We start from the raw sequence: 13,809 nt of genomic DNA, 5'->3' as shown, positions 1-13,809 counted from the left end.
TCTCCCAGCTCAAGAATCCACTTCCCACCTTCGTTGCATAAACTCTCTCCTGTGCTTGGAAGGTACTACTGGTATGATTTCTACCTTCTAGTAGCCTTAGCTGGTGGCACAGTGGCTAGATAACTAGGTCCAGGGTCAGGTAGACTGAATTCAAATGTGGCCTCAAACAAAGCTGTTTGACACCAGGCAAGGAATGTAACCTTTGTTGCCTCAGTTTCCTCAACAATAAAATGGGGATAATAATAACACTTACCCTGTAGGGTTGTTGTGAGGATTAAAATGAGATAATATTTGTTGTCTTGGGTAAAACCCTGAATTTGTAATCCTCGATGTGCTTAAAATCATAGACTCTTGTGACAGCTAGGTAGATAGAGAATCAAGCCTGGAGATGGGAAGTCCTGGGTTCAAATCTGACCTCAGAAACTTTCTGGTTGTGTGATCCTGGGCAAGTCACACAATTAACCCCAACTGCCTAACTCTTACCATTCTTCTGCCTTAGAACCAATACTTAGTATTGATTCTAAAAAAGAATCCTACTTTTTTTCAATTATAAATCCTTTTTGGGCTTCGGAGGCTTTCTGGAAAAAGTAGACTAGTCAGTAAATGCTAAAAGCAATATAGTTTTATTTGGGATGTTTTAACTCACATGAGGGATGGACCATGGTTTAAGACAAGGGAAGGAAAGACAAGGACACATCCAGATTACAGGTCTCTGGAGGAGGCACAATACAGCATCAGGTAAAATAATCTTCTAAACATGGCAGCAGGAGGAAGAGTTCTGAAGAGTCTGGCCCCTAGTAGACCCTATGTCGATGTTTATTTCCTTCCATTATTTTTATTTAAGATTGAGACCAGAGGGTGCCATTTATGAGAAGTCTTTCCTGATCTTCCATGTTCTTTCTCTCTTCAAGTCACCCTGTAATAGTCTTGTTTGTGAACACTGTATCTCCAGAGTAGATTATAAGCTTCCTAATAAGAAAAGACTATTTTATGAATTTTTTTCTGGTCTTTGTATCTCAAGGGCCTAGCACATAGTAGGTGCCTAATAAATGTTGGTTGAATCAAATCAAACTGAACTTTGCAATGAGCCTCTTTGAACTCTTGTCTTCAGTAGCTAGAAATGTGATCTTTTGCCAGGTCTGTACTCCAACTCCTGTTAGAATATCAATCAATGAGTTGATTAGCCTTTATTAAGTGTTTACTATGCCCGACTTTTGGTTTCTCTTGGTATAGCCTTTGAGAAGTTCATATATATGTGTCTGTGCCTATGAATAGCACAATGTTTAGATACACACATGTACATAGGTATACGCATTGAAACGTGTATATAGATGTATACATCTAGGTATCAACATGTGGACATATAATGTCCTGGCAAGTCACTTACCCACCCTGGGCCTCAGTTTTCTCATCTGTAAAATGAGAGGTTGGCCTGGATGAGCTCTGTGATCCCTTCCAGGTCTAGAGCTATAGCTTGTCCTCCACTCAGGTCATCCTTGGTACCTCATTGTGGCAGCGAGGAGATCCCAGCTTTGGCTTCTCAACGGTTGTGCTGGTGGAACAAAAACTTTAGCAGGTTCTTCTACCAAGCTGGAAAAGCCTTGAGTACAAGCCTGGTGATGAGTTATGAGTCTGTGATCTGAGGACCAGCCTCTGCTAGGTAAAGAGGTTAAAAGAACAGTTGTGGTCTGTGAAGGGGCAGCTAGATGGTGCATTGGATAGAATACTGGACCTGGAGTTAGAAAGACCCGAATTCAAATTTGGTCTTTGACACTTACTTGCTTTGTGACTCTGGGTACATCATTTAAGCCTGTTGGTCTCAAATGATTTGGAGAAGGAAATGGAAAACTTCTCCAGTATTTTTTCTTTTCTAATTTTTATTGTCATGCAAAATAATATTCATTGTTTTAATCCACTTGAATTATTACTTAGATTAATTCATTTTTATTAACATTTGTTAATTTATTGTCATGCAAACTTCCATACTGGTCATTGTTGTAAGAGCGAAATTCTCCAGAATTTTTGCCAAGAAAACCCTTAAATGGGGTCATGACTAGAGTTGTGGTCTATGTAGGAGAGAAGGCTCTCAGTGATGAAACTCTGATCACTAAAATCACTGTATGCATACATTTGTGACATCATCAACATAGATGTTCTCTCCAACTAAAAAGATATACCTTCTTCTCCTATAAAAATCTCCCTTAGAGATCCCAGCCAACCTGTGGGGTAGGATTTTTTCCCTGAAATCCTTGACATTATGAAGTACTTGTGACCTGTCAGTTATAGTAATAATATCTGACACTTTTTAATACTTTAAGATTCACAAAATGCTTTCCAAATATTATCTCATTTCTTCCTCACCACAACTCTGGGAGGTAGGTGACATTATTATGCCCATTTTACAGATGAGGAAAACTGAGATTAAAAGAGTTTAAGTGATTTTCCCAGGGTCACAGAGTTTGGAAATACCTAAGGCAGGATTTGAACTCAGGTATAGCACTCTACCCACTGTGTCACTAGCTGCTTCTCTATCCCTCAGTCTTTCTGAATGATTGAACCACTTTGTCTGCTTTTTGAGGATCAGTCTAGCTAACTTTTACAGAAAAGATCATTGCCATCAGTTTGACCTCTTTGGAATTCTTTAGCCATGGTAGTCCATGGCTAAATATGTCCCCATCCAAATATGATATACCTATATGAATATGGATATATATAATGTATGAGTTTTCCTCATTCCAAGCCCTATCCACTGCATCATTTAGCTGCCACAATCACATAGCCAGTGTATATCAGATTTGGGGCTTAAATTTGGGGTTCCCTCACAATATCATCAGTACTCTCTCCACCATGACATACCAGTGACTCTCAAAGGATTTGGAGTTGCCAAGAAGGTGTTGCTAGCCATTGGTAGAGAAGACTTTCCTCACTGAGAAATCATAGGTTAGATTATAAACAAATCTGTACACCTAATCTAGTTCCTTGTTGGTAGTCAAACTCTTTGGTTCATGGACCCTGAAGGGTGTCAGTCAGTGAGGTGGGAGTACTGGAGTAGTGACTGAAGAGTAGACTTTGAGTGGAGTGAAGGAGAGAGATTTGAACCCAGGTCCTCCTGACTCCAAACCGAGTACTCTATCACTGTGCTACCTAGCTGCTCCTAAGTGAAGAAGAGAGAAAAGATTCAGGGAAGAGAGTGTGCCAGAGGAAGAGGAAGGTGGTTTGCTAAGATCTGTCTTTCCTCAGTGCTTTAGGTTTCCCAGAGACCTGTTAGACTAAAGAAAGTATTCTTAATTTGGGGTTCATACTCTCTTCAAGGGAGTCTATGGATAGACTTCAAGGAGTCCATAAACTTGGATAGAAAAAAATATTTTTATGTTTACTAACTTCCAACTGAAATTTAGCATTATTTTGAAAAATGAATTTAAAAAACATTTTTCTGAGTAGAGGACTCTAGGCTTCCCCAGAGGACCAAAAGACTCCATGACCACCCCCCCCCCCAAAAAATTAAGAATTTCTGTGCTAAAGATGGTCAATGAATTAACTTGACCATTTCTGGAGTGTATGGACCACATAGTGACTTTCTATTGAAATCCCCTGCCTCCTTCTGTGGCTGATGTGATCTGTGGCCTGTCCCCTCCTCCCCACAAGCAGAACCAATGAGAAAGAACTAGTTTGAAAGAAGCTATCTGGAGCTCATCACCACGGAGCCTATTGGGATGACATCACCAGCTTATTTTAGATGAGACTATTCACATGACATTCTCCACCCCTCACGAGAAGGGGAAAAAAATCCCATTCCCCTATTCTAAAAATACTGGGGATACTAGGCTAGAGTGGGGACCTTTTGCAAAACTGTGGAGGGTGGAGGGGTGGTGGGAAGGGGCTTATTTACATTCCTGGGGGGAAAAAGAACCCATGTGGTGAGTGTAAAGACCCATGTCAGACACTAGGTGTCACCTTTGGGTCAGCCTTCAAGGATGCCTGTATTGGTGACACCTAAAGTAAGAGTGGGCGCAGGGGCAGTTGGGTAGCTCAGTGGATTGAAAGCCAGGTCAAATCTGACCTCAAACACTTCCCAGCTGTGTGACCCTGGGCAAGTCCCTTGACTCCCCATTGCCTACCCTTACCACTCTTCTGCCTTGGACCCAATACAATATTGACTCCAAGATGGTCCGTTAAGGGTGGAGAAATAAGATCAATAGGTCCCATGCTCTCTGGGCGAGGAGAATCTCTAAGCTGGTGACAGCAGGAAAGAAGGTAGTCAGGGGGTACCAAAAGTCCTGAAGCTATGAGATCGTTAGTCACCCTGTACCCTCCCAAATATATCATTTCTGCTCTGGATATACACATAACCTAATCTCCACCCATGGGAAGGATGGGTGGATGGGAATCAAAGCAGCCTCTCTCCCCTCAATGATCCTGGTTTCCCCCCAGTATCACTGTCTGTCTGAAAAAGAAAACATTGGAATTCTGGCTGCTTGGTAGTCTCCTCCCTTGGGGATGGAGAAGGGGAGGGAGGCAGAAGGGAAGCGTTAGCTTTGTTCTGATTAGAAAGTTGCCGCTCCCACCCCTAATCAGACTTCAAAGGGCTGGTGGGAGGAATCGCGTCTGAGGCCAGAAGATGTAGCCGAGCTGTTAAGGGGCCTGGGAGAACAGAATAAGAGGCTTGATTATCTTCGGAGAAACTGTCAAACAGAGCCTGCCACTCCACGGGGCAGCAGATGAGCTCATTTGATGTTCTTGCTTTCAAACATGAAAAGATCTGTAGCTGCCAGGAGCTCGTGACATCATTCTAGCCCATTCCCTGCCCCCACAGGCAGGTGGGTCTGCTCTCCAACTCTCCCTGGCTGAGGGGAAAAGGGGCAGGGGGCTGGTCCAACCTGCCAGCTTCCTCTGGAAACTGTCTGAAATGTCTCAGCTTCCCCTTCTGGAAATTCATTCTGGGAATACTGTGATTGAGGGATGTAATGGCCAGAATGAAGGAAATGGCAGTGCTGAGGGCAGAATGCAACTGGCGTCTTGTGTTCTCTCCTTTTATGAAGGACACTGATAGGGACAGTTAGGTAGTTCAGTGGACAGAATGTCAGTCGGGAGGACCTGGATTCAAATCTGACCTCAGACGTATCCTAGCTGTGTGACTCTGGGCAAGTCACTTAATCCCTTTGTCCAGCCCTTACCCCTCTTTTGCCCTGGAACCAAATGCATGGTATTTATTCTAAGACAGAAGGCAAGAGTTTAAAAGAAGAAGAAGAGAGAGGAGAGGGTGCATTCCAGGGAAACTGCTAGTGAAGAGGAGGTATGCAGAAAAGATGAAATGTTGTCAGAGAGAGCAAGAAAACCTGTCTGGCTAGACCTGAAAAGACATGAAAGGGAATAATATGTATAATAAAGCAGAAAAGTGGGTCCAAGCCAAGTTGGTTGGAACCAGATTGTGATGGGCTCTAAATACCAGAGGAGATCGTATTTGATCCCAGAAGGTATTGGGATCCATGAGAGTTTGTTGAACAGGGGAGTAACATGGTCAGACCTTTGTTTTAGGAATATGATTTTGGCACAGTGGAGAATGTATTGAAGAAGACAAAGATTTAATGCTGGCAGGTCAATTAAGAGATTGCTGCAATAGTTTAGATTGTACTATGATGGGTTGAAGGAGCTGGCGATATTTAGCCTGGAGAAAAGATATTTTAGGAAGGATGATTTATATTTGTATGCCAATTTGCTTCCCTATGACCCTCCCCACAATCCTTGTACATTTTCTGAATACAGGAACTCCTCCCCGACTGATATTCCTTTATGTGTCTCCTCTGGTTGAAATGCAAGCTCCTTGAGGGCAGACTGTCTTTGGCTTTATATTTGTATCCTCAGCACTTAGTAAAGTGCTTGGCATATAGCAAGTGCTTAATAAATGCTTTTTCATTTACTCCTCCTTCCATTCATTCACTTCCCCAAGCATCCATCCACCCATCCACCCATCCATCCACCCATCCATCCATCCATCTATCCATCCACCCATCCACCCATCCATCCATCCAAAGGGCTGTTATGTAAACAAATGACTCAAACTGTTTCGTCTGGCTTCAGAGAACAGAACCAGAACAGTGGTTAGAAATCACAAAGAGGCAGATTTAGGTTTGACATGAAAATGTTCATAATAGAGCTGTCTCAGTGTAGAATGGATTCTCTTAGAAAGAAGTGAATTTTTCAACAAGAAATCTCTAGGTGAAGTCTAATTGCCTGGGAGGGAAATTTGTAGAGAGGATTCTTGCTCAGGTATGTACTGGATTCAATAATTGCTGAGGTCCCTTTCAAATAAAATTCTGTGATGTTTGTTCTAAATCCTGGTTCTTACCATCTATTTATTTTTCTGTTGAAGATGGAGGATTCTTGGTCTCTGTCATCTAAATAATTTTATTCCAGACTAAGGAGTCATAAATCATACATCCTTAACCTTTTGTCTAGCCCATTTTTTTTCATGTATTTCATAAGATTTTGTTCACTTCCTCTACCCAAATGTGGAAAGGTGTTGCCAAGCCCTGGTTTTTTGAGGTCTTTAGGGACAGCTAGGTAGCACAGGGAATAGAGCATTAGGTCTGGAATCTGAATGACCTGGGTTTAAATCTGGCCTCAGATTTTCCCTAGTTGTGTGGCCCTGGGCAAGTCACTTAACCCCCATTGCCTAGCTCTTGCTGTTCTGCTGTCTTATAATTGATCCTAAGACAGAAGCTAAGGGCAAAAGAAGGAAGGAAGGAAGGAAGGAAGGAAGGAAGGAAGGAAGGAAGAAAAGAAAGAAAGAAGGAACTGGGCTACCATTCCTCTACAGTGAGCTTAGGCTCCAGAATTTAGGGCTGATCCCTTGAGTGGAGACTGGATATCAGTTCTTACTAGTTATATGCCCTCAGGCTTGTCTCTGAGTCTGTTTCCTCATCTGTTAAAAGGGGATAGTGATATCTGCATTATCTACCTCATAAGGCTGAGGAAAGTGTTTGGCAAACCTATGGAAAGATACATTGGTACCATTGTTATCCCTCTTCCTCAGGCCTGTGTGGGACCTCCCATCTATCTCTTTTATCCCCTTGAAAGGAGAGCAGGGATGTGGCTCAGTGTTTCAATAAGGACTAGGGAATAATGCCCACATGTAGTCTGGGATACAAAAACTAATTGGCTGTCACATAGAAGAGGAATTGAACATTTACACCAGCCTCAGAGGAACGAGAGCTAGATAGCACAGTGGATAGAGTAGTAGGTTTAGAATCTAGAAGATCTGAGTTCAAATCCTGCCTCAGCACTAGCTGTGTGACCTTGGATGTTACTTAAATCTATCTCAGGGCTCAGTTTCTTCATCTTTAAAATGTCAGCTGGCCTCTGAGTTTCCTTTCAGCACTAAATCTATGGCCCTATGAAAGAATTAGAAACAACGGGTGGGAGATGCTAAGAGATTTTCTTTCAGTACCAGGAAAAACTTTCTAATAATCAAGGTGGTCCCCAGATTGGATGGGCTGCCTCACCAAGTCCCAAGTTTTCCATTACTAAAGAGTTTCAAGCTAAGGTTCAACGACAATCTGTTGGGAAAGCTATAGAAAAGGATTTTGGTCCAGATACGGCTCGTGTTAGATGTCCTTTGAGGGCCATTTGAACCCTGAGATTCTGAGATTCTACAGAGGGCATCCCTTCCCAGGAGAGTCACCTAGCTTTGAGCCTCCAATCTTGACTATTGTGTTAGCTCCTTAAGAGCAAGGAATGTTGTACTTATCTTTAAATACTCTGAGCACAAAATAGGTGTTTAATAAATGCTTGCAGAAGAGCATCTCAGAAGCACCAGCAGATTCCTTTTCTTGGTGTATCTGGTTCTTCAGCTGTGGGAAGATGTTGAGCCCACATCCAGTCATCTGAGCAGCTATGGATATGGAATTGGGGGAGATTGAACTCTTGGACAAACCCTGTCTCTTAGCTTCCTGGATCAACTGAGGACAGACTCCTCTCAATGGCCCCACAGACTAATGTGTTCTTGGAAAGCCTGGGGCACATTATTCCCAGGGCCCTGGCCAATGAGACTTGCTAAAGTCAGTACAGTAAGTAAGTACAGTAAAGACAGAAGAGATGGGGAAAGCAAGTGATTTGAGCCTCAGGGACTGCATCCAGTGGCACCAGAAACAGTATGGCATAGTAGAGAGAGAGCACTGTGGCTAGGGATGGAACCAGAGGACCTGGGTTTGAATCTTGGCTCTGTTAGTCACCATCTTTGCAGATGTTTGAGAAAACTACTTATTAGTCTCTGAACTTTGTTTTTTAAATCTGTAAAATGAAATGCATCCCACCACGAAATCCTATGATCCTATGAAGCAGCTAGGTGGCACATTGGATAGAGTGATGTTCCGGTCAGGAAGACCTGAGTTCAAATCCCACCTCAAACACTTCCTAGATATATGACCCTGAGCAAGTCACTTAACCTATTTGCCTCAGTTTCCTCAACCATAAAATGGGGCACCTACATCCCAAGGTTGTTATAAGAACCAAATGAAGTATTCGTGAAGTGTTTAGCACAATGCCCGACATGCAGTAGGAACTTAATAAATCCTTGTTTCCATCCCTTTTTTGACCCTGTGGTCTAAGAAAGGGATCCTGATCTGCTGTGAGACTTCCCTCACCTTGCCAGAGTGACTTTGGACTGCTAGTTGGTGAGATCTGACTCCAGAAATTCAGTCTGGAGGAATTCATGTCTGGTAAGGACACTGGGAAGGCCAAGGAGAACAGACAGGACTATTTACATTTCTAAAGCACTTTGAAGATTTCCAAAGCATTTTCTTCATAAAAACCCCATGAGGCTAAAGTGTAAGCATATTGTCCCCATTTTTCAGACAAGGAAGTTGAGGCATAGAGAGAAGCCACTGTTAATGGCCACATATCTAGGGAGCCTCAGAACTAGTCATGGATCCAGTGCTGAACCTGTTATACTTCTACTGCCCTATTATTGATCCCAGGGAAGGGGGGGAAAGCACAGCAGTGGGAATCTGAATGCCTGAGTTCTAATTCCAAATCAGCCACTAAATTTCCGTGTGACTTTTAGCATGTCTTCTTGCTTGGAACTTTAAAAAAAAACAACTCCTACCTTCTGTCTTAGAATGGATATGAAGCATCATTTCCAAGGCAGAAGAGTGATTAAGGGCTAGGCAATGGGGTTAAGTGACTTGCCTAGGGTCACACAGTTGGGACGTATCTAAGGCCACATTTGAATCCAGGACTTCCAGTCTCTAGGTGTGGCTCTGTATCCTCTGTGTTACCTAGCTGTCCCTTCTGATTGTTTCTCATCTATGACATTAGAGGGTTGGACAAGATGATTGCTAAGGTTCTTATAGCTCTAAGACTCCTGGTGTAACATTGATAGGACCAAGAGCTGGAAGGGATCTTAGAGATCTAGTCCAACTCTCCCATTAAAAAAAGTCCTCTTGGGGGCAGCTGGATTGAGTGCCAGGCCTAGATATGGGAGGTCCTGGGTTCAAATCTAGCCTCAAACACTTTACAGCTGTGTGACCCTGGGCAAGTCACTTGATCCCCATTCCCTACTCTTACCACTCTTCTGCCTTGGAGCCAATATACAGTATTGACTGCAAGACGGAAAGTAAGGGTTTAAAAAAAAGTCCTCTTATTCCTCAAAAGAGGAAACTGAGGTTCCTAGAGCTTTGCCATCATTGTTCTAAGGACCCTCCCAGTGGTGACATTCTGGGTCCTAATTTCCCTCTCAGCTCTGACATCTTGTGTTCTAAGGGCTGTCCCATCTCTGACATTCTATATTCGCAGGGTCTAGAGCTGGAAGGATCTTAGAGATTTAGTCAAACTCTTTGTTTTTAATAGAAGAGGAAACTGAGGCTCTTCTAGCTGACATTCTATGTTTTAGACTAGAAGAAGAGAGAATGAATTGCACAGAAAGTTATTACTTGAAACAATATGGAGACCTAGTTTCTTATATCATATCTGAGGAACCTGCAAAATGGGTCCAATATTAAACCTCCCCCCTGGCAATGCTCAGCCCATCTTCTCCACATGTCCTGTTGCCCCAACCCAGCAAGCAGAGTGTGCCTGCCTAGCTTGCCTGGCATCCTCCCCTTCTGAAGCCTTTGGCCTGATCCAGCCCACTGCAGGGCCAGTGTGACACAGCAATATGGCTCTTGGCTCCTAGCACCACCCATTTCTCTTCTCTGGGGAAGTGCAAACCCTTGAGTGAACCACTGGGAGAAGTCTGCTCACTGGAGACTGCAGATGCTGTTTCTTTGGGTACTAGGTGCTCCAGACTCTGATCTCAGCGACAGGACTGAGAAAAGGTTGGATCTCAAGATTGTGAAGTGTTGGGAAAGGCTTGGTCACACTTCCATGTCTTCTTTGGAATGAGAACTCCAATGTCCTCGGCTCATTTCCCAACCTGTTTCCCTTCCACTCCCGAAACCCTCTGGAACGCTGTGGACACTCAGAGGTACATGCAGGCACACAGCTATCTTCAGAATGACCAGCTTAACAGGTAGTCCCACCTCCCACTCTGACCCCAAGCAGAACTCCACCTGTATGAGCATTTTTGAAGACAGAGACAGAATCTTATCCCGTGCTTCCAGAATCCTACATGTCCAAGAGCACTCATTTTCCCCAGAAGGCTATATGATTACCTCATCCCCAGCCCTTACCTTCAGTATAATTCAATGAATGATAGCTCCTTCCCCAGAAAAGATTAGGTCCAGCTGCTGAAAGGGGCATCTTCCTGGCTCTCCAGGATTTTGAATGAACCCCATCATCTCTAGCCAAAGAAACAGGCTGGTAGAGTGCTGAGCAGTGGAAGGGTTTGGAATCAGAGAACTAGTGTTCAAATCCCAATTTCTTTTTGATACCTGTATGGCCTCAGACGAGGCTCTTTGCCCCTTAAGGCCTCAGTTTCCTTATCTGTAAAACAAGGGGGTTGGATTAGCTGACCCTTTCAACCTTTAAATCCATGATCCTAATAACTTACATTTATATAGCACGTTTGCAGTAGGTGTCCCTCCCCTCCTCACCCCCAGCAGAGTGCCTGGCACAAAGTAAGCACTTCATAAATGTTTAGTGTCTAACCTTGCTACATTATTCCACTGGAGACTCACCACCACCCATGGATGGAGAATGATCAATAAGTCAAATATATACCAGTCACTGGAGTACTCTATTTTACAGATAAGGAAACCGAACCCCAGAGAGGTGAATTACCCAACATCATACAACTAATCAGGGTCAGAGGTGGGATTTGAACCTGGGTCTTCTGATTCCAGGTCCATCACTCTATTCTGAACAAGCCCAAAGATTTTTTCGGGCTCTAAATTCCAGTCTGGTCAATTCAAGCTGGCGCTTCTGACAAATATCATTGGGGAACTTGACAGTACTGAAAAGACAGATCTATTTTATTTACCAGTGATCAGTTGGTGACATCTTGATCTTTGGGCTTTCTGAGACCTCAGCAAGTAGAGAGGCATTCGAGCAGATGCCCATCCCCTTGTTGGGTTAACATGTTCATTTTGTCCTCAGTGGAGAGAAGGGTGCTCTATGACCCTCTCTTTGGGACAGTCTTTGTTTTAGGGACTTGGCCCTCAGTATCACCAGTGCCTGGAGTACCTGCCTTGTCACCTTACCTCCTGCAGTGCCCCATCCTGGTCCAGGGAGATGGAAAGGGGGGGGGGTCTCCTAAGGAGATCCATCTACACCTGAACCTGCAGAGAAGAGGGCCCTGGTGGGAATCAGTAGTCCTGTGGGGATGACAAAGGCTGCTGGACCCAGAAGGTGGTGCCACTACAATAGGCCTGGTTTTCTGTCCAACTGTCAGGATGTTTCCTAGTCTCTCCTCCAGTGGCAGGGCTAAGAAGATAGCCCCCAACCCTTGGAGAGTTGAAGGAGTGGGGAGGGTCTTAGGGGGCAGCATTCACCTTCTCAGTCTGGGATTGCTGAGTCATCTTGGAGGCGAGTCCTGAGCAGTGGTGGGTCAATTGAACCCTTAGAGTCCCTCTGATTCCCACAACTACCTTCATGTTAAGCAGTCCCAGCTCCCCTGGGGGAAGGAGAAGGGCGTTTCTAGAACAGAGTTCTAGCCCTCCCTGTTGCAGCCACATCTCCATTGCCTGGGTTCAAAGATAAGCAGTATCGGACCTCTGGAAACTCTCCATCCCTTCTCATGTTGGCTAGGTGTGGGGAAGGGAAGGGCCTGGGGTACGTTGGCAAGGGGAATGGCTTGTTCAGAGAGAGCCAGAGATAGGGAAGGAAGGAGGTCCTGAGTTGGGGAAGCATTGGAGTGCAAGGGCTCTCTGAGAAGGGCCTCATTGCTAGCCATCAGGCACCAACTACCACCCCCCTACAACACATAGGGCCTGGTGGGAGGGGAGGGAACTGGGAAGGGCCTTCCGAGAAGCAGACCCCAGAGGCCGGCGTTTGAGGACCTGCAGGCAACCCTTGTGGGAAGGGTTGGGGGTTGGGGGTGGGGCCCGGGGAGTGGCGGCTCCGGAGCCCCTCAGGCTGCACGTCCTCAGCTCCCGGGCTAAGCTCAGCACCTCGGAGCGCTCGCGCTTCGGGCCATCGGCCTCCTGAAGTACTACGCTACTCTCCTGCCCAGGTCTTTCCTGATCCTTCTCGGTGGTCCCTTCCTCCTCTTCCTCCTCTTCCTCTTCCTCCTCCTCCTCTTCCTCCTCCTGCTCCTGCTCCTGCTCCTGCTCTGTCTCCTGTTCCTCATCCTCCTCCTGGATGCTGCTGAGGCGGGGCGCGCCACGGCCGCGTTCTGCGGGTGGGGGCCGATAGGCACACTTAGCATTGAGCAGGCGGCGCAGGGGCGCTCGGGGCACTGAGGCAGCGGCCGCACCTGCGGCCGCCCGGAGGTGCTGCTGGCGCACGTGGCGCGCGTCGCTTTGCCTCTGCAGCCGCTTGAAGTCGGTAAAGGCGGCTAGCGCTGTCTGGCGCAGCAGGCGCGCTAGGGCCCTCGCCTTGTGCGCCCGAGCCAGCAGAACTGCGTGGCAGCGAAGGACCACGGCCTTGTGGCGCGCCTGGTGGCGGTATATCCAAGCGAAAACGCGCGGGTGGTGGTGGTCTGCCGCACAGTACGTGATGCGCGGCAGCAAGTAGGCGTGCGCCGGCCTCCGGGACCCCGAGCCCATTGTGCGCTCGCAGGGCTGCATACGGATGCCATGGGGTCCCAGCGTCAGCTTCATCTTGGTGCCCCCCGCCTGCCCGCAGCGCGCCCAGATCTTGCCCACGGCGTCATCCGTGCAGCCGTCGCCCTTGGCGTGCAGGGTGACGGCGTTGCCCAGGTACCACACAGTGTAAGTGGGGTCCTCTTTGTTGAGCTCCACTTTTTGGCGTCTGCTGCGGAATACCCGGCCCAGGCGCTCCAGAGGCCATTCGGGCAGCAGGTCAGGGCAGGAGCGCAGGAAGGTAGAGAGCAGCGACGTGTAGGCAAGCCGGGGACTCAGGCTCTTACCCTTGCGCTTGGTCTCATCCTCCACCAGCACGAACTTGCTCCGTCTCCAGGGCAGCATCGTAGTGGTGGTGAGTGCTGGTGCTGAGCGGCTCGGGGCCGCCCTGCCCCGGAAAACTGGCCCCGGGGTGCCCGGAGGGGTTAGGGGCAGAGGCACAGGAGCCCGGCGAGGCCCAGTCTGCGGATGCCCGTATATCTGTTGAAGCTGGTTTCCGAACTGCTCGGCTGGCCGCTGCGTTGCCTTGTGGTGGACGGCGGAGCGGCGGGTCCTGCGAAAGGAGGGGAGAACCGAGTGAGCCCTGGCCACCCTCCAGCCTGGGAAAGGCGATGGAAGGAGGGGGATGGGG

General features: G+C 46.6%; 1 protein-coding gene across 1 annotated transcript in view; it reads right to left on the bottom strand.

Moving 5' to 3' along the window:
* FAM43B (family with sequence similarity 43 member B) overlaps positions 1 to 13,523 on the bottom strand; it is a 61,678-nt gene extending 48,155 nt beyond the window's left edge. The window contains exons 1-2 of the mRNA XM_044668709.1: positions 12,688 to 13,523; positions 12,396 to 12,594 (exon numbers count right to left, since the gene is read on the bottom strand). Coding sequence (XP_044524644.1) covers positions 12,396 to 12,594; positions 12,688 to 13,523 — 1,035 coding nt within the window. The remainder of the gene's footprint in view (positions 1 to 12,395; positions 12,595 to 12,687) is intronic.
* Positions 13,524 to 13,809: the final 286 nt, after the last annotated feature.

Source organism: Gracilinanus agilis, chromosome 3 (assembly GCF_016433145.1).
Source record: "Gracilinanus agilis isolate LMUSP501 chromosome 3, AgileGrace, whole genome shotgun sequence".
Taxonomy (NCBI): domain Eukaryota; kingdom Metazoa; phylum Chordata; class Mammalia; order Didelphimorphia; family Didelphidae; genus Gracilinanus; species Gracilinanus agilis.
Note: the sequence above shows the minus strand (reverse complement) of the source record. Positions and strands in the feature narration are given on the sequence as shown.